At 41.6% G+C, this 25995-nt stretch overlaps 2 protein-coding genes across 9 annotated transcripts in view; one reads left to right on the plus strand and one right to left on the minus strand.

Annotated features, from left to right (window-relative positions):
- LOC5503043 (protein unc-13 homolog B) overlaps positions 1 to 4131 on the plus strand; it is a 43710-nt gene extending 39579 nt beyond the window's left edge. Inside the window, exons 43-47 of one of the 4 annotated variants that reach the window (XR_007308225.1) lie at positions 49 to 292; positions 671 to 706; positions 1766 to 1889; positions 2517 to 2851; positions 2945 to 4131. Coding sequence is in view for 3 of the 4 variants with exons in the window: in XM_048728205.1 (XP_048584162.1) it covers positions 49 to 292; positions 671 to 706; positions 1766 to 1889; positions 2517 to 2799 (687 nt within the window). In the remaining variant the exon portion in view is untranslated. Of the gene's footprint in view, positions 1 to 48; positions 293 to 670; positions 707 to 1765; positions 1890 to 2516 lie in introns of all 4 variants that reach the window. The other 3 variants (XM_048728205.1, XM_048728204.1, XM_048728203.1) reach the window with 3 other exon arrangements.
- Positions 4132 to 4590: 459 nt separating this feature from the next.
- Positions 4591 to 25936, minus strand: LOC5500959 (follistatin-A). Of its 5 annotated transcripts, XM_048728207.1 has the most exons (8): positions 25728 to 25936; positions 24263 to 25149; positions 17302 to 17605; positions 10007 to 10240; positions 8804 to 9031; positions 7447 to 7668; positions 6576 to 6842; positions 4591 to 6222 (listed from the first exon to the last, which is right to left on the minus strand). In XM_048728207.1, the coding sequence occupies exons 3-8, from the start codon at positions 17369 to 17371 to the stop codon at positions 5966 to 5968; spliced, it is 1278 nt and encodes a 425-aa protein (XP_048584164.1). In that variant the 5' UTR covers positions 17372 to 17605; positions 24263 to 25149; positions 25728 to 25936; the 3' UTR covers positions 4591 to 5965. The 5 variants fall into 5 exon arrangements, with proteins under 5 accessions (XP_048584164.1, XP_048584165.1, XP_048584163.1 ...); XM_048728208.1 differs by having other exon boundaries at positions 6576 to 6839; positions 24263 to 25902; XM_048728206.1 differs by having other exon boundaries at positions 24263 to 25902.
- Positions 25937 to 25995: the final 59 nt, after the last annotated feature.

The raw sequence follows: 25995 nt of genomic DNA on the forward strand, positions 1-25995 counted from the left end.
GTTATGAAAGCTTCCGAAAAAAAAAAAAACTATTTCCTTCTGCCATAGGATTATTTTTATGGAGACGGCAGCGGTTTGCGCAAGACCTTCCTCGAGAAATGCCAGAACATGCAAGCTCTACGTCACGCGCTGTCGCTCTACACACAGACTACAGACTCGCTCATCAAGGAATTCGTCAGAACACAGACCTCGCAAGAAGAGCCTGGTATTGACGACCCAGTGGGGGAGGTGTCAGTACAAGTTGACCTTTTTACCCACCCTGGCACGGGGGAACACAAAGTCACTGTAAAAGGTAAATCGGAAGGGTAGTTCTTACGGTTAGAGAGGGGTGGAGGAACCCGGTGAATAACAAGTCCTTTTTAACCACCCTTGCTCAGAAAAGGTGAAAGGCCCGGGAAAAAGGCACCGAAACAATTAGGTCCACCCTTTGTGATCTCGAACCCCCCAAGAAAAATCCTGGGTACGGGCCTGAGCATGATGTTATCTTTCTTGTTCCTTCTTTCAAAAATAGTCTTTTACAATGAGGCAGGGGGAGGGGAGGGTTGAAGAAGAGCAAGCAGTCGCTATTCAAAGAAGACAACCGTCAAATCATTTCTATGTTTTAACTTACTATACTTAGCTGTTTTCTCAAGGTTTTTAGTTCTGAGTTATTTTTTATGTGCTGTTTCAGTCGTTGCCGCTAAGGATCTCAAATGGCAATCACCAGGTGGGTCGTGGGTCTTTCGCGCAGGGAGTGGCTTAGGCGTCATAGCGGTTGTGGAGGAGAGTAGTGAGCTTTTGCTACTGCTTTTTAATGTGCAGTGCCTGCGTCAAAGAACTTTTTCACTTATGCCTAATGCACACTAGCACTATAACAACATAGCGACATGGGCGCGCGCACTATGTTTGGCCCGACATAACGAAATGGACATAATGACACACGCACGCGCCCATGTCGTTATGTCGATATGTCGCTTGTGTGCAATAGGCATTAGCGTCGAGTTGTTAACCTAAATGTCTTGGCCTAGCAAAGGCCTCTCTTTATTAAGTATACGAAATCCCCCCCCCCCCCCCCGTAGAATATATAATAAAGAGTAGTCCCAGGAGATAATCAGTTGCATTTTGTGATTCAGCCATGCGTGACACTGTCATATCTATGGGCCCTTTTTATTTTGTCTCGAGTTCCAGCTCGTTACTGTGCATATACATGTCTTTCACGGACAAAGAAAACCTGTCTCCATAGCACGTACCTTTACGCCCCTGCAGTAGTAAACATTCGCGCAACGAAATTGATGCTGAGCCCTTCCATCCCTTAGAATGGCACGTACACTATCATAGCATCTTTTCGCTGTGGGTGGTGCGATTGCTCATTGGTACGAGCCTCTTTTACCATGTTGGAGGGCTCGAACCCTTGGGATCTTTTCTTAGATCTAATAACCTGTCCCTCTTGGGGACGGTGGATCCCTTTTCTACTCGAAGAATGACGTTACGGAGAAACAAATATGCCGTCTAAAGGGAGATATACAACGAAGACTTTGAATGGGCAGATGTGGGTAATTGCTTCAAGAAATGCCAGGCATCGTCCCTGCGTTTATTAAGTGCAACACGCGAGACGTGTTTAAATATTTGTATTTTTGAGGGAAGCGCTTATTCGTATTTTTCCTTTTAGGCGGGGCACTAATTTTTTTTTCTCAAAGTCGAGGCGCTTATTTTGCGAAGGCGCTTATTCTATCGGTTACGGTAGTTATTTGGTCAGCTGATGTCTAAGCTACTCTCTCCTGCATAGGAATGTTCCGGCCGTTTGTTGAGGTGAACGTCGTTGGACCACACCTTGGAAACAAGACACGAAAACAAGCAACGAAATCCAAGCGAAACACGTGGTCACCTGCCTACAACGAGAGCTTCTTCTTGTGAGTAATCCCTATGCATTGAATTTAGCCAATAGGGTGCTTGCGTTAAGAGACCACGTGACCTTTTGAGTGGAAAAGTTCAAGCCAAAACAAACACAGAATTGACTGCGCCAGAGAAAGACGAAAAATAAAAACCTTAAAAATAAACCCTCTCTGAAAAATATTTTTTGGCTGTATTCGTAAGCGCTGAAAAAGTTGTTTTGGTTGCTGTTATTTTGACGCCCCTAGTCCCCTATTGCAGGCAATCAATCAATCAATGGTTTATTAAACCCTTTTGCAGCCGAAGGCTGGATTTCAGGGCCCGTCAGCAGGACACGAATATTATTCAATACATTTGAAATTTAAATGTTACAAAATCGTTCATGCGGTTTGTCCTCGCCACAGTCGGGCGAATTGACTGGTGACCGGAGCGTAGGACACGACGGTGGCTTATGATCTCTGGGGTTTGAATGCGTAGTCAGAATTTGTTCGGGGGAAGGGGGTACACAGGTATCTACGACTATCCCCCTCCCCTTAACTCCTTGCTACACCAGGGAACCACATTGAGGCAAACCGGAAACTTTCAAGAGAACGAGTTCTTTAGAGTTGCTGCTTTTTCTTACAAACATGCTATTTTTTTTTCTGCAGCATTCTCGGCAATGAGGTGGACATGATCAACTATGAGCTTCATATCGCGGTCAAGGACTATTGTTTCGCCCGCATGGACGCTATAGTAGGGATGACAGTCCTTCATCTTAGGGACATTGCTGACATCGGGTCCATTGCGTGTAACGCTCTCCTGGGCCGGGCCCTTCACATGGATGCCACTGGATGGACCATTCTAAAAATTCTGTCCCAGAGGTCTGCCGACGAAGTTGCTAGGGATTTTGTCGCGCTCAAGTCAAATCGTAGGGCAGAAGGGTTTGATTAGAGGAAGTCGGGTTTTCACAAGGTCCGCTTCAATGAAGTCGGGTTTTCACAAGGTCCGCTTCAATGAAGTCGGGTTTTCACAAGGTCCGCTTCAATGAAGTCGGGTTTTCACAAGGTCCGCTTCAATGAAGTCGGGTTTTCACAAGGTCCGCTACAATGAAGTCGGGTTTTCACAAGGTCCGCTTCACAGAAGTCGGGTTTTCAATAACTGAGGTCGAGTTTTCACGAAATCAACCCCACATTAGTAATGTTTTTACGAGTTCAGCCTTACTTTAATTCGGGAGTTCACCTTCACTACTAATACTAATACACTGTCCACAAGGGCGGACTACCGAACGCCGGGTTTTCACAAAGTACAAAATCATCGGCGGTCAGTGTTACAAGTGAGGCCTGAGTTAGGCCAAATTTTAACTGTTTTGTAGCCATCCATTGTCCCAGAACGCAAGAAATAGAATCAATCAAATATGGAATTTGTCAGATAATATAGTTTTATAGAAAATACGATATACTTTATTTACATAACACTGTAATGAGTATGTGACCCAAACATGAAAGCGTCATATTTAAAGACATGCATTTCTCTAGGAATATTTTCTATCGCTTTTAAGATCTAAAAGTTCTTGGTAATCATTTAAAAATCAATCAATGTCGTGCGCGGACAAGCTTGGGAAACTAATTCAGAGAATTGAGACATTTTATTGGCAAGAGCTAAGATTCATTAGGGCATTAAGACAGAAAGGACTTCTTGCTTCAGAAGGGTCCCATTTACTTAAAGGCGGCCAAGCTCGCCGCCATTTAACACCCCTTAAAACCCCTTAAAACCCAAAGTCACTCAAAACATCCATTCCCATCCCCTTTCAAGCAATTTATTGAGGTAATTTAAATCGAGTATTGTTGCCCTAGTATTGAACCTCAATTGTAAATGACTATTTTGAACTTTTCTTGCAAATGCACATGTGAATTGGCAAATGTAAAAAGTGGCTAATTGACATTTTAACATGAGTCAGGGATATGTGAAAACTCTAGTATTCGATCGCGGCCATTTTTTTTATATTCCTCATATTTTAGACATCAAGGATACACACAGATACAAGTGAGATGAGAGGGGGCGGATACGCATGTTATACAGATCGAGGGTTGGTATTATAACTTGTATATTTTAAGTAAACGTTTTAAACATGTAAGCAACGAATAATAACTTGCATGCAAATTTACATTAATGCTCGAAATGTAAAGATATTGTATGCTTGTGGGTGATAAAGTATATATTAACATTTTCGTAACCTATTCAAACTTATTAAATAAATTGAAAACTTATTTTTACATGAAAAAATGCTTCTTCTCTCTGTCCAATTTTGTTCTCCGACGATGAGCCAAGTCCCACTCGTTCCTACCCGGGTTTCTGATACGGCTTCCGGTGGTTGAAGAGAGTTTTGACGTCACAAAGCTCGTCCCAAACCCCACGATGCTTCACGGTTCATCTCCATTCTGCAACGCTACACACGTCCCGGACTAGGGCGTCTTTAGCCTCGTTCCCTGGCTGAGCGGCTTGTCGGTTAATGACGTCACCTTTGATATGCCGCTAGCCCTACAGCTTATCGCATAAAATATTTGACAACAGAGGACTGTAACGAGACGCCTGGGAACGAGGCTAGGGTGCCTTCTGATAACGTTTCTGATCAGCCCGTCTAACTACTACTATTCATTATTCCAAGCAGAAAACTCACAACAAAGAGAAAACACGTTTTTTAAGCTGAACATTTTATTGCCATATATAGAATCTATTCAGTGATTTTTCTTGTGGGAGCCCTGTGGTCGGACCAATTTCATAAAACACGTGTATAAACAACTTTGATTATATAAGGATCGCGTAAACTGATTTTTAGCATAAATACTTTTTATATACAGAGTGATATGATATAGTGTAGATATAAATCGTACTACAACAATAAATGGCTACCGCAGACGCTATCAATCATTCAAACACAATATTCCCCTTGGCCATTGTATTGCAATTCTTCCTGGGGTTATAATATAGGACGAAGTCATGATAAGAAGCAAACTTCTTTCAAATTTCGAGTCCTTTCCCTATTTTTTTCAGTCCTGGGTAGCCCATATTCTTAGGACATACATGTTCGATTTCTAACTGTATTCTGGTATAAATATATTACAGAAATACTACACTAACGCTGAGTAAACCTATTTAAATTAACGCCAGTGAACCGCAAGATATGAGTACAATTTTATCAACGCTCGCAAAGCAGCAATGCTCGTAATAATCCCAAATGAATGAATGAATGAATGCTCTGCGCAAGCGCGTACACATAGGGCTACCCCCCCCCCCCCCCCAAAAAAAAAATGACTTGGGCTGGTTTCTTATTCAGGGATCGTTTTTTTTTTTCATATGACACCTATGATCCTAACTCCCCCTACCCCATGCTGGGTACGCGCTTGTGCGTACTCATTTAATTTATCCATCATTTTTAAGACGCTGAAATTTAACTGGCTGTGAAACATCGTTAAAAAAACTGATTTGACCATTTTTCCCCGGTTTTCTAGCGGTCCAATGTAAAAGTATGTAACATTCCTGATATTCTTCCCTCGCTTTTTAAGTAAAGGAATATATTATGATTCAGTAAACATTTTTATTGCATTTTTGGTGGGCGCAATCTCTTTTAAAATCAGCCGCATGTGAGGATCGTTCAGTGATGTATAGGTATCTATAATGCGAACAAATAATTTTTCGCCCTTAATTTGTATTTGCTCTTTCTTGGCTGAATATGCAACTTAATAAAAAGAAGAATCAAGTGAATGGACGAGAAAATAAAATTTTCACAGCAATTTAACAACCCAGCCCCCTCCAAGAATTATTAGCGCGTGCTACCTGCTACGAGCCCATGTTTCTTTTGAACATGCGAAGGAGGCAAAGGTAAACGAGTATAAGTACGTACGTTTACAAGTAAATACTGAGTTACGATCTGCCAAGAGTCTTGACATAGGTTGAAAATTAAAAAAGATCTATAACATACTCTTTGCCTGTCCCCGGATACATCGACAGGTCCCTAACAAGTACCTCTAATTTAGCAGATGTATCGTTTTGCAAATACATTAAGTCAATGCCTTTTAAGAATTTTTCCTCGGGATCCCCTATGATGCTACTAAATACCCTAGTTGCAGTGGATGACTTGTGCATCGTTTCGCGGGTACATTAAGCAGATCAGCGCTTTGAGGCTTATTTTTCGTGTTTTTTTCTTATGCGTCATGTGTACTTTACTGAAGCCAAGTCGTAGTAGGGCACGCTTTAGGGTCTCTATGTCGAAGGAAGCATTCTTGAAGAAATTTAGAATCTTGTCGACTCGCGGGGAGCGAGACCTGCCGTCAGATTGACGCTCAGAGAAGCTTGGTTTAACACGTTCGTCTTTATCTAAAAGGGATTACATTTTTTATTATTACCAATTGCTTAGACAACACACAATCTAGACAGGAGAAATGTGACGAGCAAAAACTATAACTCTACGTGTGGAGAGCTTTACCCCCTTAACGTGTGAATAAAACTTTCCGTGTGAAGCTCTTTACGTGTGAAGAACTTTACGCGTGAAGAACTTTATGTTTGAAGAACTCTAGGAGTGAAGAACTTTACGTGTGTAGAACTTTACATTATGAAGAAGTTAACGTTTGAAGAACTTTACGTGTAAAGCGTGAAAAACTCTTTGAAGAAGTGTGAAGAAGTTTAAGAACATAGCTCAGCGAAATTTAATGATAATGAAAGTAACTTACCGTAACAACGGCCTATGTGTTTGATGCTGTACAGCCGGCCAACGTTGCAGCTGTGTTCCCGTAGAGCACAGAAGCTGCTGTACGTTCTCCCATCCGTCCCGCAAATCTCAGTGCTCCTTGGGGAATCCTCGTTATCCTGAGACTGGGGTCGGCTCATCCGTCGGCAGTTAAAATGTGTGTGACAGGATGTGCAACGGGGCTGGCCTGTCTCATCGGTCAGACAGCGCTTATGTCTTGAACACTTCACCGTCGAGCAGTCTGAACCTTCTAAGGAAAAAATCAAACTTGAAATTTATGGATGTCCCCTTTTAAAACAAGCTATACTGATATGGGCTTTGGTACGGGGATAATCGCTACAGCTGTTTATTTTGTGATTAGAATATCAGAGTTTGTTTCAACATGTTACTATTTTTATTTGTTACAAATTTATTCTATATACTATATCTTTACAAAACCCATAAATTTTCTCCGCAGTGGGAAGTGAGCTTTGCCGTCTAGTAGGGCAAGGGCTGGCGCATTTCCAGGATTTTCTTGTTGTGCGCAGCCACAGACATCATGTGGGAAAAAATGATGGTATTTCAAGATCCTTCAAATAAGGAAATAACCCACTTTTTGTTGGAAAAGGGAGGGACTGCATGTGCATCGTACCGACCCACCCCCAGGTTCGCGCCTGCAGGTTATGGCCTATGGTGAACACTTGTTAGGTTTTGATAAACACTACAACCAATCGTTTGGAGTAAGCTGTAACCAAATAGACGTGTATGTGCGCAATCGAAAAAAGGTGCGCAGGGAGCAAATCCAATTTCGGTGGACCATTCGAGGCTTTTTCCAGTGAAGTGCCCTTAATGTATTTCTTAGTTTCTTCATCTACCTTTGCAGCTTCCCAGGTAAGCGACTCCTATAGTCTTTCCAAGCTTACACGTCGCCACTCGCAATCTGCACAGGCTGCCATACGTCACGCCATCCGCGCCGCACACTTCTGTATCCGCTGGGGAACTATTACAGCTACTGCAATTGGACACGCAGTGTGACTTGTTGTACTGGTCCACTACGCAGGACTGTCCGGTCGGACACGTCACGTTCACGCAATTGTCTGAAAGAAAGGTGAGATTACAAAACATGAGATTGCGTGATATTAGATTGCGTGACATAAGGTTACGAAACATGAGATGACATGAGATTCCGAAAAATGAAATTACGTGACTTGAGATTCTGAGACATGAGACTGCGTGAAACGAGATTTTGGGACATACGATTGCGTGACATGAGATTAGGGGGGAAAGATTGCGTGACATGAGATTTTGGGACATGAGATTGCGTGAAATGAGATTCTGGGACATGAGATTGCGTGACATTTAGATTTAGGGACATGAGATTGGTTGATATGAGATTTTTGGACATGAAATCAGAAAACAACAGCTTGCTTGCCACAAGCGTGTAGGAAATTGCGTGACACGTATAATAACGGAATGTTGTTGCTGTTGACATTTCGTGACACGTGACGTCACACCCGTTAGACGCGGTACACAGTAGCAAACGCTTCGCGTGACATATTCATCATACATTCAGATGCGTTAAGAGTCACACCACGCTACAGGTGGGCCAGCCATAGTGATAAACACAGGTACAGAGGTAAGTATCACCAGATTGATAATTACAGATATCTGGAGGACAGTGAGCGCGTTAGAACCCCTGCTTTAGTAAGATATCTGAAGGTCAGTGATCGCGTTAGAACCCCTGCTTTATAAAGATATCTGGAGGTCAGTGATCGCGTTAGAACCCCTGCTAGAGTAAGATATCTGGAGGTCAGTGATCGCGTTAGAACCCCTGCTTTAGTAAGATATCTGGAGGTCAGTGATCGCGTTAGAACCCCTGCTTTAGTAAGATATCTGGAGGTCAGTGACCGCGTTAGAACCCCTGCTTTAGTAAGATATCTGGAGGACAGTGAGCGCGCTAGATACCCCTGCTTTAGTAATGCCTAGTGCACACTAGCAACATAAAAACATAACTACATGGGCGCGCGCACTATGTTTAGCCCGACATAACGACATGGACATAATGACATAAAAGAAAAAACATGTTTTTTTCTCTTATGTCGTTATGTCAATGTCGTTATGTCGAAGATAAGAGTGCCCATGTCGTTATGTCGATATGTCGCTAGTGTGCACTAGGCATAAGATATCTGGAGGTCATTGAGCGCGCTAGATAGACATGAATAGATAACACACCATTGCATGGACCTCTGTAAGCCACCGTCACGCGATTCTGTTTGCTACAGGCGCGTCGTTCCAGAAAGCACATGTTTTGATAAGTTTTTCCATTCGTCCCGCAGACAGGGCTAATAGCAAGCGTGCTGCACCGTTGGTGAGTTCGTCTGCAGACGCATTTAGATTTCTGGAACCGCGCCTTGCAGTATCTGTCCGGGCCACAGTCCATGTCCGAACATCTATTCCTTTCTATAAAATAAATGAAGAGAGCGAGTAAGACATTTGAAAATACTTGCAGGGCTCTCGAAAGACAATTCGGTGGCTCTTAAATCTATCATATATTGTAAACATCTTTTACATCAAAATCGAATGACCTTGCTTGCAAGCACAAGTAAAATACTGCGAAAAACCCGGAACTTTTGCCTTTGAACAGCTCTTTTATCAAGTCGAGCATGGGAGCACTTGAAGGGGAAATACCGCATAAGCATTGGGACTATTTAATCTACTTCTTTGCGTGCTAAATCAGATGTAGGACATCTGGTTAGGAGGCATACAAACACTAGCAAACTTTGCGAGCACTTGCGAAAAACATCAAACACTGCGAGCACTTGCGAAAACCAGCAAATACGGCGCGCAATTGCTAAAACCAGAAAACATTGCGAGCACTTGCGAAAACCAGCAAACATTGGGAGCACTTGCGAAAACCAGCAAACATTGGGAGCACTTGCGAAAACCAGCAAACATTGCGAGCAATTGCGGAAACCAGCAAACACTGTGAGCAATTGCGAAAACCAGCAAATACTGCGAGCACTTGCGAAAACCAGCAAACATTTGGAGCAATTGCGAAAACCAGCAAACATTGGGAGCATCTTGCGAAAACCAGCAAACATTGCGAGCAATTGCAAAAACCAGCAAACATTGGAAGCATCTTGCGAAAACCAGCAAACATTGCGACATTTTGTGAGCACCAGCAAACATTGAGGCCCTTTGCGGGCAAACAATCAGCAAAATTCCGCGAGAAATCGGGTCATTTTGCCTTACAATTGCGTGCAATTCGCATTTAAGAAATGTGCGAGTAAGCAAGAATTTGTGCAAGATTTTGCAAGCGAATTCAGATTAGGGCCAATAAATGGTCGTCGACGAGCACCAGCAACAATAATACTATCCAAGTACGACCGGGCCCTCCCTCCCTTTCCCACGCTTGCTGATAATTTGACGCTATACCTGGATTTTGCCGCGTTTCGGAGCATTGGTAACAATCTGGAATCCCTTGTTTGACGATTCTAAAGCGGAAGAAGCGCCCTGGGTCGAAGGTTTGAGTCGTGTAAAACATCCCATCGTTCATGCAACACTCTCTTTTTGTGGTGCTGATATTGAAGGGGGTTCCTTCGCATCTATTGTTGCTGCCGGGAACCGACGTACCTCGTACGCAAACAACGATTTCTTCTGGGGATACAGCTGGAAAGGAAAAGCAGCATATTTTTTACAGTTTATAAGTATCTGAGTATCTGTAATGAGGCTAGCTCCGTCCAAAAAGTGCAGGCTGGAGTTCGCGAGGAAAAGATACCTCTGCCATGGGTCGCAAGTTCGTTTGATCAAACCGTCGTCCACGATCGTGGACGAGATCCAGAGCGCATGCTCCGTTTATTAATTACTGGCCACTATTTGAGCCCACAATGACTACAGCATACATGAAACGTATATCCGCTGCCGGATAATAAGCCCGCATTCGAAACGGCGTCCTCCGTAGAAATATCACGCGACGAATTATAAAAAGAAGCCATTCAATGCCTTATCTTCATTCAGAATTTTCTCTCTTTTGACAAACGATTCAATCTTCCGTTTACAGGTTTTGCATATTCTTCTGGGAATAGCTGATCTAATTTTACCCAAAAGTTTTGTAACATTTTCTTCGAATCCAACTGTGCGATATTTACATCGAAGAAACTCGCCTGCCCAGATGTCTTGAAATTAATCCCACAAACAAGACAAAACTCGTCTTTGCTGCGTTTGTTGTTCAATCTTTTTAGTGACGTTTTAGGTGATTGAAATCGAACAGTTTTTTTTTTCCGAAGAGGAGAACTAACCGGAGTTTGATTTATGATTTCCGACTAAACCGATGCAAAGCATATTGACAGCTTTCGCGCGATGGTAGGGGTTTTGGCACGTCGGTAGCTTATTAACGCTCACGCATGCGCAACAGAAACAGTCTCGACCCATGGCAGAGGTATCTTTTCCTCGCGAACTCCAGCCCAGCGAAATACAGAGAAAAGAGGCCTCCGCTAGCAGGGAAGGATTTTAAGCAATAATGAAAAACGCCCCCTCTCCCCCGTTTTTCATTTTTGCTCTAAATCCACCATGGCGGCTACGAATCGCTCGAGACTAGATTTTCGCTTTAAAAGAACACCGGATAAATGCCTGCATTGCAGGCTGGGGGACATTAAATGCCTCTTAGTGCAATACGCGCTACAGTTGCCACCAAAACAAAGATTCAAGTGAAACTTTAACAATTGGCATGCGAGTAGAATAAAAAGATAGTAGGCTTGTTTTGATACACACTGAAGCATCTCTTTTTCGTGCTAGTGAAGCTAAAGTCAACGAGATAGCACGTTTCTCGCATCCTTATTCACAAACCTGTCAAGGTGGCTTCGGTTGCTCGCGTCGCACTGTACCGACTTGTTTAGGAAACACGGTTTATCAGAAAAAGCTTTTTACTCTCGCAATGGCCAGAGAGCACTTTTCGTGGTCATAAATGCGTAAACTAATCTTTAAAAGCCCTTGATAATATGTCTAGACTTCTGTGTATTACAACTGGCGCTCAAACAGAGTATGTGATGAGCAGAGATTATACCATCTTAACCTGTCGCCTTATGAATAGTCGCGCTTATGAGGTAAGCAAGGACACGATAAGGCTGTTATCTGTGTAATTAAGTGATCACGAAAATAGGACCGCACACGTAACAGACTGACCCTTTCTCGCATTCTCACGTGCGGCTTAAATAAAATAAATAAATAGAGGCCAAGTCCAAACATTGTATTATCCATGAACCGTATATGCGTGCAAATGAATCAAGTCGATGGTTCCATCTTCATTTGCACGCATTTGCATTGGGTACGGCTCATGGATAATACGACGTTTGAGCTTAACATGAAAAGCTTATTATTATCATTAGTAACTTGAATTCTGGACTACGAGACGAAGATTCATCGTGATAGACGAGTCGTAGGTAAAGGTAACCTTCAGGAGACACGAGTGACCACGGAACACGCAGCTTAGATCAAAAGTTTTTGTGTGTGGAGGGAGGAAAACCGGAAAAGACGGAGAAAATCAGTCAGAAGTTATTTACTTTCAAACTTAGGAAAACAATTACTCAGGGCCGTATAAAAATTCACAGTCTAAGTTGGGTATGCTCAAGAATAGTGTTTTGATTTTAAATTAGAACTAAAATGAAAATCGTCAAGGGTTGTCCCTCTCTCGTATTGGAACAGTAACCAATGCGTTTTGGATAGAGAGCACTTTTCAGTCTTCATATGAGAAGTTTGAAAATGATCAGATTTCAGAGTAAATCATAGCACTTAAAATCCTTGTATTAAAAAAAAAATCCCCTAGAGTAGATTCCCTCCCACCTATTCCCTGAAGCTTGGAAGCAATTTTGACCGTGCACATCCCATTTAAAGCCGCGTTGTCACCAGTTTACTTCCGGAGGTCCGACGGAAACCTCAACAGTTAAAAGACAAAAGAATCTATTCGAATCCGAAATATTTAACAGGCCATCCGCTCTAAATTAACAGTCACATCCTCAAAGAAACCTCCAATAGACACACGGCTTTCTATGTTTTGAAATATTTTTCGTGTTTTCCGTTTAAAATCATCGGAGATTCTTACGTAATCGACCGGAAGTAAACTGGTGACAACTCGGCTTTAAACATTCAAATAGTCTTTTTTTCCATCTACACTCACTCTCCTACATAAACCTGCAAAATGTCTTTCTCTTGATGTGAATTGCTTCTCAGAACAGGCAACACACTTGGGCTACCTGTGGTATGTTATAGAACAAGCACGCACTTGGGCTACCTGTTGTCTGCTAACGAACAAGCCACACACGCGGAATAGCTTTGTCATCAGAACTATCTTCAAAACAACAGCGCGAACTAGTTACTTTAGCTAAAGGTCAATGAGGGAGCTGACAGAAGAGAATTTCTCCTTACATTCTTGGGATAGCATTATGGCGTAATAAACAAGTTATGTTTTGACTTAAAATGCGTGATGAGTTAAAGACCGTAATAAATGTTTGAGTGGACATAATAATGCACGTTTCAGAGTACTGGGAGTCAAAGTTAGCGTCGCAGTATAGGCGAATCTGCGTCAAGCTCTTGGAGAATAAAGGATGGGGGCGTTTGAGTGATCCTTATCTAGGGGTAAAGAGGTGTGGTTAAGGGGACACTGGAGATAAGGACATGTGGAGGAGAAAGAGAGAAGGGAGAGAGTATAAGAGATAATGGTGCGGGGGGATGGTGGGGGAGGAGTGTGAGGGGCTGGAAAGGGTAAGGTGGGAACGAATGAGAGAGAAGAGATAGCAGAAGGCAGAAAGAAGAGGGGGGTGTGATGGAGGAGGGGTTGTAGGGAAGAATAGGAAAAGAAAAAGGGCAAGATAAGATAAAAAGAAAGTGGAGTATGAGAAAGAGGGGATGGCAGAAAAAAAGGGAAATTAGAGTTAACATGATGGCAGGAAAATAGGGAAATTAGAGTGAACATGATGGCAGAAAAATAAAGAAATTAGAGTGAACATGATGGCAGAAAAATAGGGAAATTAGAGTGAACATGATGGCAGAAAAATAGGGAAATTAGAGTGAACATGATGGCAGAAAAATAGGGAAATTAGAGTGAACATGATGGCAGAAAAATAGGGAAATTAGAGTGAACATGATGGCAGAAAAATATAGAAATTAGAGTGAACATGATGGCAGAAAAAAGTTGGAGAAAGATTGTGGGTTGCATGAAAAGGGGAGGGGTAAGAAACGAGGGGATGACAGAAAGAGGGAGTGGAAGATGAGGAATAAAGACGAGAGGAACGGCGTTAGAGGGGACAAGGGTTATTTACAAAAAATTAATACAAAAAGAACGGGGAGGTACAAAGAAGAGGAGGGAGACTTGATTGACACCCTTGTTGACATAGAATAGCTATCCCAATAAAGAACCATAACCCATTATAAATCAAATAATCGTTCAAGACGTTTTCAAGAGCCCAGTGCGACATTTTAATATCCCTTTTCAATGACGGTTTGCCGACTGTCTCGGTGGCCCTATTCCAAAAGAAATCCAACCTCAAGTAAATCAATATTGTTGATGACCAATGTCTTCTTACTAAGTTTCTCGAACAATCGATTTACCTTACCAAAGAAAAGGGCTATTGTTCTCACAGGAAATCGAATTGAAAGACTAGAATCTTGTACTTTTTAAATAAGACTAATAATACCAGATGACACACTTGACAAAATACCAAGCATTGGTGTTATCAGAAAAGGAGTTTATTATTTTTATTTCTCATCAGAGAAATTCAGCTTTGAAACACTTAAACTGAGTATTTCATTTTCGTACTTGTCATTAGATCATTTGTAACTTAACAGCACTTTATTTGGAATGCAATTGGTTTAAATAAAGACCATTGCTTCTGCGCTGCCGGAATAAAGAAAGATGCTTGTGTGTGGTGAGAGTCATTTTACTCTAAGCGATTCCACATATGTCGATCGTCTACACCAGTCACCCTGTAGGGAGTCGCTAGCGGTGCGAGACCCACGAAATTTGGAGGTTACACGAGAAGGCTTACTTATCGTAAGCCAGGTTAATCACTCATAGTTATAGGTTTGCTGTCTGCACATAAAGATGAAGAATCATCTAGCAGAGAATTGTGCGACAGTCTGGAGTGTACTTCATCTTTTTAAAGAAATTTCAAAAGCTAGCAGTTCAGTTTAGATGTTAGCAAAAAGGTTCACAGTCTAAGTATGCTATACTATAGCCCAAGCCATTGCGCAAGCTGTTATTGCGCGCACGCAAAATACTGATCCATCAGGTTGATCAAGTATAATCGGTGCCAATCAAGTCCTCCTGACCGTGTTTCATCTAATTACGGGATGGCATTTGCGATACACCGTGTCTCAAAATACACCGAGTGAAGAGTCTCTACCCCGCACTGTTGGGTAAATATTTGACGAGTTTTAAGGCCGAATAATCTAAAAAAAATCAATCGAAACAATTACCGCCAATTTATTCCCGTATACTTGCGGGATCAGAACTTCAAAATGATTGGCCAGAAACAAATAGCTCTAATTTCCAAAGGATACAAAATCTAAAAATCTTAAGCAATTAAGTTGTCATTGTCGAATTTGTAGTTGTGCATCTTTAAGATCATGCTCGCATTCAAAGAAAAATGTATTTTGGTGTAACGTACTGTTCCAATCACCCCTAAGGAAACTAAAAGAATAATAGCGATTTTTTATACGTTAAATTCATTGCAGTTATCATTGAAGATATAGCATCTGATAACCGTTTTCGGTTTTCGGTGCACAGTTACGCCTCACAATGGCATTCTGTTAGAAAAGGCGGTACAATAGTAACCGTGAGGTCCAAACTTTAGAGCTTGTTCCGAGTCCTTAAGTAAGACGCGTTCGAGCTCTGCGGATGTAAAAACAAATGATTTCAAGCAAACGAAACCTACCTTGTGTTTTTATACAACAAAAAGCCACTGCCAAAACGAAAACAACTGCGCAAAGTTTCATGTTGAGATTTTTTCTTTGTTTCCGAAGTTGTCGTCGCTCGGCGCTGGTGGATGATATGCGTTTTTGCGCAGCAACTAGTGGCTTTTATAGCACTACTCTCAGTGTCGGCCCTCGGGGATGTCGAGACAGGAAATGCAATAAATGGATACATATCCGGCACAAAATGCGCGTGTGACGTAAGACCGCACGTTGCACGCCAACAACACTCACGAATCGCAAGACACCGCCGCCGAAATCTCGCCAATTCGTGCAAGAACAAATGCTAAAGATCATTAAAAGATATAGTGGGGTATTAGTTAGCGGTTATAGGTAATGAAGCGTTTGTAATTTGACTCATTACAAGATGATGATTGAGTAAACCGCCCCTTATATCAGTGAAGCGACAAGATAAACAAAATTCCAATTGCGTACATCTAGTAGTCCGAATGTCAGTTTAGTCGCCATATGAAACAATAACATGTACACAAAACGACACGAGGTGTTTGGTGAGCCGTCTCGCGTAGGACGAAATGCTTGACTGAGAGATTTATTCACCGTTAGTGGCGCGCCATATATGAAGGCCTGTAGAGAGGCTGAATCATTCACCTAATCCGTGTCCTATTATACAGAAAGCTTTACACTTCGTGGTAATATGAGGCTGCGAAAGCTTTTGACATTTTGAGAGCGTTCCGAATGTCTCACAGTTTACGGATTGCGTTTCCTTACCCATAGAAGAGGTTGACAATGATAGAAACAATGTGCCCCTTTCAAATTCTAATATATGACCACCAATTGGTTAATGGTAAGTATGCACGCGTATCGAGCGCCAGAGAAAAATACTAAATAAAGATGTGCGAACAGCAAGAACAAATACACTGATTGGCTTCACTAAGTAGTCAACAACATGAACAAGGAGGCTTTTTTGTCCTCCCCAAATTGGATATCCTAGAATTCTCTCCCGGCATCTTAATAGCTGGACCCTGAGAATTCTATGAATCTCATTTCCCGTTTTCCCCATACGCCATCTAGGTCACTGTGACATGGCAGAAATCAAATATGGCAAACAATTACTATAGTAGTTAGATGTAACAAACAAACAAAATATAAAATACGACTTTTCAAATGATGCAATATAAAATTTGCAGCTCGCGTCCCGGCGAGGGAGATGGTCCGTCAAAATCTCAGGGCGATGGGATGCTCATCGTACTAGTGTTTTCAGCATATTATAATTTCTTACTAGTCTTACATCGTACTAGTTTTTTCAGCATATTATAATTTCTTTTCTCGACTCTGATAACTACTCCGCGTTCCCTTAGGACCCGGTACCATTTTCCCGCCTAAAAAGACCGAGTTTTTGCCGCTCAAAAAAAGTCATGTGATTTGTAGTGCATGTCGCCAATTTGTTTCTTTAATTTATGTGACTATTCTAGTGACAAATTAAAACCAAAATAAACCCAGAAATTACTGCGCCTGTCAAGTCAGAGAACAACGAAAAAATTAATAAAAATAAAAATAGGGTCTCTCTCCGACAAAGAAACTTTCTAACTTATACGTAAGCGCTAAATAAGCTTTTTGCAGTTATTTTGCCGCCAAAAGGCTGTGCGCGAACGAGTTTGGCACCCAAAAAGTCACGTGATCTGTTAGTGCAAGTCGCATGTTGTGCAAGCAAGTAAGAACAAATAGACTTTGGGTGGCGATTCGGACTTCACTCGAGCCCCATTCTGAGCCAGCATCTACTATATGGCTTTAGCCTAACCACTTACCACTGACGGTCAATTGAATGATTATGATAAGGGCGAACGCAATCGGGAACAAACAGTGTAAGAAATACATCGTCGGTTAATACTCCGGAGTCTCTCCCTGTAAGTGGTGGCTTTCTTGACTCTTGGTCGGAAGTCTTTCAGGACGTGATCGCTCTGTCGACAGCTGGTCGGGAGTCTCTCGGTAAGTGATCGCTTTCTTGACTCTTGGTAGGAGGAGGTAATCGCTCTGTCGAGAGTTGGTCGGAAGTCTCTCGGTAAGTGATCGCTCTCGTTCGGTTTTCTTACGGATAGGATTCCAGCTCTCCTAGATAAAGGTATAATTAGATTTTGCCAAAAAATCGATTATTTCATTTTTCTGGTCTTTAAGGGGGCGCTTGGAAAGGGGGCGCTTATTAGGGAGAAGCACTTATATCATATCAGAGGGGGCGCTTTTTGGGAGGGGGCGCTTTTTGGGAGGGGGCACTTATTTGGGAGGGGGCGCTTTTTGGGAGGGGGCACTTATTAGGGAGAAGCACTTATTTGGGAGGGGGCGCTTTTTGGGAGGGGGCACTTATTAGGGAGAAGTACTTATTTCAGAGGGGGCGCTTTTTGGGAGGGGGCGCTTGGAAAGGGGGCGCTTATTAGGGAGAAGCACTTATTTGGGAGGGGGCGCTTTTTGGGAGGGGGCGCTTATTTCATTTCGGGCAAAACAATACCAGCTTCTGAATCGTTTGAGAACAACTAACTTAATCTGCGATAAACTGAAACGACAGTAAAATGTTTTAGAATTAATACGGTACATTCAAGGAGGGGTTTTTATTGTTTATAAATCGATGGCAATATTGCCTTCACAGTCGTTTTTTTCGATAACTAGATTCTCGGGCGCATGCGCAGCATCCCTGAGATCTACACCTTTCAAGTACTGGTGGTTGGTTTTGTTGGTATCTTTTTAGGGAGGGGAGGGGGGGAATTTAAGAGGGGACGCATATTCCAAATTTCGAGGTCAGGGGGAGCACTTATCGGGGAGGGGGCGCTTGATTAAAGGAGGGCGCTTATTCGAATCATAACGGTACTTGTTACTGTAGCAGTAAAGCTAAAACTGGAGTTAGACTCAAGTTAAACACTGAACTCTTTTATTTCATACAGGCGTGTTTCGTACGAGCCGCGTAGCGCCACTCGGCGCATTCTATTGTGAAACAGATTTTACGAGGAGCAACAAAATATATGTTTATTATAGTGATGCATTTTGAAAAACAAAATCATATTGTGTTCATAGTTATTAAGATTATATATAGTTTGTGGTATTATTCTTTTAATATTTCATTGGTATTATATTTGTTTTAAATATGCACTAGAATAAATTAAATAATCTTAGAACATTTCCATGAACATTGTCAGACTTGAATTGAACTACGAGCCTCAAATAAAAACAAATTAGGAGCTCTTATATTAAGAAAATAATATAGCTATATTAATGGTTGATGATATTGATTTCATAAAAAATATTGGAAATCTGAACAATGAATCGGTTTTCACGATACAATAATGCAATTTTTCTATCCCTTTTAGCGCTACTGCTATACAGGCATCCATCGCATGCTTTGATCTTGTCCCTCGAGTACGGATAAGCGCAAGGACGGAAAAACAGGATTAAGTACAAGTGAAATGCGTTTATAAGCGAAGGATTTGCGTATTTGCACGTGCAAATTAATATCCAATTATCACGTGCGCGCGTGGGGGATTATGGGTCAGACCACACTCCAAAGGTCAACTAGACAAAACTTTTTTCGGTTCTTTGTGACACAAGAAAGCAAACGAGATTAACGATCATCTACCAAATTAAGTGTTTAACTAATCGAGATTGCCTCATTTCCAAATGATGGTAAACATATAAGAAAATCATGAAGAAGAAACGTAGGAAAAATTCTTTCCTGCTGACGGTACATAGGACCTTGTGGACTGTGCCGACAGTTATGCGCAATGTCGACAAAACACAGAGGTTTCTTTAATTATTTACAATGTTTCGGCAGGACAATAAGCCTTTTTTCATTAAAATGTATATTGTAGTATAAAAATGGCATGTTTGCGGGGAGATTCCTATCAAAAAAGTGCCAAATTTGGGGTTTATATTTAAAAAGTGACTATTTCACTACAATTGGTCAGATTCCCATAAAACTTGGTACAAATGTTCTTAATAAAGTTATCTACATCATCATGTAATTATATGTGAATATTAATGAGCCCCTGGTTTAATATTAACTCTCAAAGGAAATATTTCAAAACGCTTTATTAAAACTGCCCCCACCATTTTTTACACTTTCTATTTACATTGAAGGCTTTATATTGCATAAACACATCATGGACATAAGGAAAAACAAACCTATGGGACGGTTTGTTGATAAGCCAATTATGGTTACCATAGCAACCAAAACCTCTTCATGAAGACTTATACTGGTATATCACAGGCTAGGTTAAAGTTTTTTTTTTTAAATGCTCCCATAGGTTTGTAATATGGACTATACACTACAAGTCTGCCAAATTTGAGCTAAAACCGTTAATTACCTGTCAAGATACTTAAGGGGGGGCAATAAAATAATACGAAAATTAGTATATTTGAGAAATCAGCTCTTAAAGTTTGACAAATGAGTTTTGAAAGCAAAACCACAGTAGTTAGGCTTTATGCTTGGTATAGAATAAATCAGACTGCCATAGAATCACAATTTATCATCTAATGTTTATTTGCCCTTTTCTTCCTCCTACGGCTAGTTGAGGGCCCCAAGTCATGTCCTAGCTCATTAAAGCCTCCTGCCTCATATGTTGTGCCTTCCCGTTCTAACCTAAGCTCTTTGTCGCTCAAGACATCTGCGGCGATAGAAGACAAAGGCGCGCTTGGGAGAAGATCGATGCCACTTCCTTGTATCACACAGGGCGTCTCAGGCAGGAAAAGGTTCCGCATCACCATGTTTTCATGGGCCCCCATGATTTCGAGTTGGGTGTGGCCCCTCTGGATGTTGACATGTCAACCTGCCTTTTCTACTCTCTCTCTATCTCTTCTCTTACTTTCTTTCTCTGTATGACAACCCACTTCAATCCCCGCCCTTCTCATGATTTCATGCTTCCCGGTAGCACCCAGACTGAAGTGGATAGCCGCAGACCCAACAGCCATCTCTTTCCCTACCATGCCATTTATGCTTTGGGCACCCGGCCCACACCAAAGCATTCAAAGATTCATTGGCATTCTGTATGTAGCCAGGGAGACACCTCGCCAACAGAGCAGGATCTGTAGCCGAGTATAGATGGGCTTCAGGCACTTGATGAACACCGGGTCCAGGTGGTACTCTTTGTATTCACAAGGAAGACCTTTCTTTTATTTGCACCAAGAGTTGGCTGGGCAGAACTGGTGTCTCTCCATGTCAGGGATTTTTGTGCAGTAACACCAGGATGCTTTTATTGCATTTTGCATCTGAGCAATGGCTGCGTCTCTCTCTATCGGCGTATTTGCATTCTTATTTACATTGTCCATGATAGCTTTTCCATAGTATTTTTTTAATTTTTCAATAGAACTCTTGGTCAGTCTGCCAGACCTCCCTTTCACACAGGTTTGCCATCTTCTAACTTGTTTGAAGAAGTCTGGAAGTGATACAAGGCCTTGCCCATCCGTTTCTGGACATGGCCTATGCAGTCCAGCTTGACCACTCTGTTGCAGTCAGCACTTCCATCAAGGTGACTTGACTCCCATTCCACATAGTCCTCAGACTTGAGCCACTCCTTGTACTCTGTGCTTGCTCTGGACATTGACTCAAACTTGTTGCATGTGTCATACACACCGTACTGGTCCCAAATAGAGTCGTAGGACTTAGAGTCCCCGTCGCAAATCATGTACTTGTGCATGAGATTGAAGGAAAGACTCCTCCCTCACAACCTCTTGGCGCATTCCTTTTCCATACTAGGGCTAGACCCATCAAAGCTTCCAAGACACTCATGTGACTCTACCCAGGGGGTCGTTTCTCAAAACTCCCGGTAATATCCATATCAAACATATTCCTCAAGGATAGTGTCCTTCGTTTGCATTTCCTTATATGGTCATTGATGCCCATATTTAGAAAAGCTAAAGTTTTCCCGCTCCCTGATCTACAGAAAATATGGTGAAAAAAGCTGATTCCTGTCAATTTGCGACTCGCGGCAAGAATTTGTCAAAAAAACCTGACAGCTTGGTCAAATTTGTATCTCACTAGTTTTGAAAAGCTCTTAGACCCAGGCCTCCCAGAGATTGACCGAGCGGGTTTGAAGGTCACCCAAATATTGATATGCGGGCCCGTTAGGGTACCGGGACAGTTTTCGGGATACTTTTCCGGGCGAGGAAGAGCGTTTCTCAAAGCTTGCGGTAGCGTCCCGGTTGTTTACGGGTTCCCGATAAGCAAATTATAATTTTCAGAGTTAATGAATAAATTGGCTAAATAATTATTGAATATCAATAAAAATCGTAGATTTGTTGATATCTGTAAACAACTGGTACCCCAAACACTACTGTGGCATCGGCACTTTTTGAAAAAAAGACAAAGAACAAGTAGATAAAGTCTCATTTTGTAGCAAACTTCCAATATCTTCGCAAAGTTGTTTACATTTTTTTAGGCGCACGGTGACAGCTAAATGTCAAATCATTTGACAGAAAAGAAACCTGATTGGCTATTTGCTCGAATCCCATAAAATGATGTTAGCCGTGATTGGCCCACTTCTTTCCGGGCAGTGATATGGTTTCCTCAAATGATGAAAATTTACTACAACTCGACACAACTTGAAAATGGCGAGATTTAATCAGAAAAAAAGCACCAAATTGGATAGTTCAACTTGGCCAATTCTAGATGAATAGTTGATCTATAAATTCAGAAAATATTAAGGAAAACATCGTTTTGGGTATCAATTTTCGCATTAAAAGTAATTCCCGGTAAGAGCTCCCGTAAGTTACCGGGATTTTTTCCGGGCCCGACATTAACGGGCGTTTTGAGAAACACCCGTGAAGTTTATCGGGGGCTTACCGGGTGACTTTCCGGGTTTCCGGGTTTAACGGGACTTTTGAGAAACGACCCCCAGACCTCAAACTCAAGGGCGCAAAACAAAAGAAAGCTATCTCGTTACGATGGTAACGGATAACTCACAACATCGTATGTCTCAGTATTTGTCTTTTTTATGGGTATTTCTTTTAGAATTTAGCATAAAAAGGTATAGAACAGAAAAGTATAATGCTTGAACAGTATTTAGAAGCACTTATTAGAAAATCATCACTTTTTTTCATTTTTTTGGGGATTTTTTGATAGGAATCTCCCCTGTCAAGCGGTGCACCCTCGAAAGATACAAGAGCAGGCCCGTACCCAGGAATTTTCCTGGGGAGTGCGAAATCCGAAAAAGTGTACCTAATTTTTCTTGGGGGGGGAAGGGTTTTTTTTCTAAAATAAATCTGACCGCCCCCGGAAGGTTTTTTTTTTATGCCATTTCCGTATCTCCACCCCTTACCGTACTATATGTACATTAGATGACTATACAAGGATGTTTCCATAAAGCTTATTAAACGGCCCCCAAAACTTTCCCCACTTAATGTGTACTAACTTAATTTTCGCGACACTTAATTTTCGCGTCACTTTATTTTCGCGAATCTTTTAAAACTGCGAAATTCGCGAAATTAAAGTGACGCGAAAAGTAAGTGTAATAAAGTAGTTCCGTTTGAACGCAGTTGGAACGACGGAAGCTACAACGCGGTTTAGCAGTTGTGAATTAAAGACGAGAGCTCGCACAATACTTAAAATGGCAGTAAATACAAGTAACGACGAGATAAGACCCTTAGGTATTCCTACAAGTCCCTTCTACCCCCTTCGATCTTCTCTACTCCGGCCTGAATAGTGGCCGTACACCCCTTTACTTTGCAGAGGAATTAGATATTAATTTAACCCCTCCCCCTCTCCTCTGGTACACACTTCTAACTATCGGCACACTTTCAACAGCTTTAAAGCACTTTCAAGGCCTCTAAGTGCTCGGGTTATCTATAGACTCACTAAACGGCCTAAAAATAGGGACAGAGTGTTTACTACACGCTACACCTAGACTGGAATAACAGTTCATTTTTCATGATTATTTGTACATAGATGTGAGTGCCTTTGCTGTTGAGATGTTGCGGTGTTGGAGAAGAAAGTCGTGGGAAAGTTTAGAATTGAAGAGAAAGCAGGCGTAGAAAGAAAAAAAGCGAAAAAACAGTAGACAAATAAACAAACAAACAAACAAACGAATAAGAGAGAGGGATAATAAATGAAGGAAAGAATAATAATAATAAAAGGAGGAGAATAATAGAATAAGAAATAATAAAGACTAGAGGAAGTAAGCAAGAAAAGAAAGAAAGACAAAAAGATGAAGACATAAACAACAACGATAAATACCCAAGCGATAATTGATAACTTTATCGTATCGAATAAGGTTACATTGTTATTCAGTGAAGACCACTGCTATCAATATAAACAACTTATACGGCTTACACACCTCCAAAACCATTCAGAAAACTTATCTCTAAATTCCATCGTCTAGGTTCTTCTTTTAATACTCCAAAGAGATGCCTGATGTTGATATTGCCGAGATGTTTACGCGAGAGCTTCATTATAAATGCTTGAAAATATTTATTTTCTGTATGGAAATTGTTGATATTCTCTCTTCTGTTTTGTATTCTGCAAACATACCTCCGTGATGTCACGACGTTTACCCTCTATTTGTACACATTTTCACCCACTTCGTAACATTTAACTCCTTAAGTGGAAGTTTGAATTCATCTTAGAAAATTGTTACTTTCATTTCCCAAAACGAACCAGGCATATGTTAGTAAATATATTTTGAGCAAACAATTCTTTTTGGGGTTTCTATCTGGAGTTATTTTTGAGTGGCGAGAAATTGTTAAACGTATGGGCGTTTACAAAAAGGAATTAGCTCTTGTTGTTCTACTTACGTTACGAAAGTAGTACAGCCTTACTAACAGGGGACTGTCTTCAAGTCTATTCGCAGATCGCCCTAGAGCTGAATGTTTCAACTGCGTTGTCTGCTTTGAAGGGTAATAACTGTGTAATGCGCAGTTATAGGGATTTTGAGACATTCCTCGCATTTCTAGCGTCTGGAAACCTACCTGTGACGACACGAAGGGAGCTAAAACCGTGCAGTGAAAGGACGGAGTAAATTTGCCAGCTCTTTACGATTAGATAAGTCTGTCGCGAATTAGCCCAAGACTTCGAGACACACATCTAATGTTTCGCAGACACTTGGAGTTCGACGATGAATGAGTATGAAAAAGGAAACATTGTTCGATTGTTTGTTTCGCGTATGGAGCCATTTTTATATGACGCGCGCATACTGTGAATGGGCTACGGGTAGTGATAACGTCGCCAACTGCAAATGCGAAAGAATCAAGAGAATTTTAGAGCAAAGGACTATATAATCTACAAGTTTTCCGTTGGTTATTGGTCATACAACCGTTCACTCCATGCATCATTCTGCGAGCAAAATGACCCAAATTGCACATAATTCGCATACTTTCCTATTATCAGCAAATAACTATATTTAATAAAGATGTTACAGTCAAACACATAAAATTATGCTTCTTCTTGTTATGAAAACACATTCCATAGAAAAGTACATGTCTAAGTAGCAGAAAGCTTTAATGATTTGGAGTAATTGAAATGGTTATCTGTAGATTTCTCGGCGGTAAAAGCGCGAGGAGTTTATGAGATAAGGCTAGTTTCGGCGCGACAAGGTGATCCGCTAATCCTTTGTAAATCTCCGCTTGTCTGCCCCTAGATGCTGGATGGGTTGTTTCCTTCAGCAGCTCCAAGAAACGTAGATCTATTGAGAGCGGAGGATTAACAGATGGAGGCTCTGGGGGACCCAAGGTCCATCCCCTGGGTACACCCCTGATTTTTGTGAGTTTCTCCTTCCCCTGCCCCCATTACCTAACTTATGCATTTCTGACTGTAGACTCGTGTGTCTACTTATGCGCACAAACCGCATGCGCACTTATATCTACATGTTAAAATCTCTTGCGCATTTCCTGAGCTCGATACGGAGAGCTTTTCACACTCTCCGACGAATAATACGTGTTAAACAAGACTCGAAAATTTCGAGATACAGAATATCCAATGCACGCTGAGGAAAAGTTCACACGTGCACTTTGCTAGCTGCCGAAACGAGGCCAAAAACTCACGAGGTAGTAAGCAAAGCGCACCCCTGAAATTTCCACACCGTGTGCGCCGGGCTTAAACATTACAACCCGACAAGTAAAATGTGCGAGCTGGATGGCCGAGAAGAGTACACATATGTATTTAGAGAAAGTATACTTAATCTAACAACTATGCTTTGGATTCGTAAGGCCCGTAAGGCCCGTACCATCAATGTTTGTTGTATAAAACAAATAGAACACTAACCTCATAGACCCATAGAAGACGTCACGGCAAGTCGACTTATATGTTTGCGTAGACTTTTTCTTTCATTACAAGAAAACAGCGATAGCTTAGTGACACACGGGCTTCACAGTATTTTGCGTAAATACCTCCAACTCCGGCACAAGCGGCTGCAAAGAATTCTATTAAACACCTAGCCCCAAAATTGGACTTTTGGCCCCTTGAGGAGGAGCTCCCTGTTCCCCCCTCCCAGTAACGTAAGAATCTTGTCCGCTTGAGGGTTACCAAACTT

The sequence above is a fragment of the Nematostella vectensis genome, chromosome 5 (genome assembly GCF_932526225.1).
Source record: "Nematostella vectensis chromosome 5, jaNemVect1.1, whole genome shotgun sequence".
Classification (NCBI taxonomy): Eukaryota; Metazoa; Cnidaria; class Anthozoa; order Actiniaria; family Edwardsiidae; genus Nematostella; species Nematostella vectensis.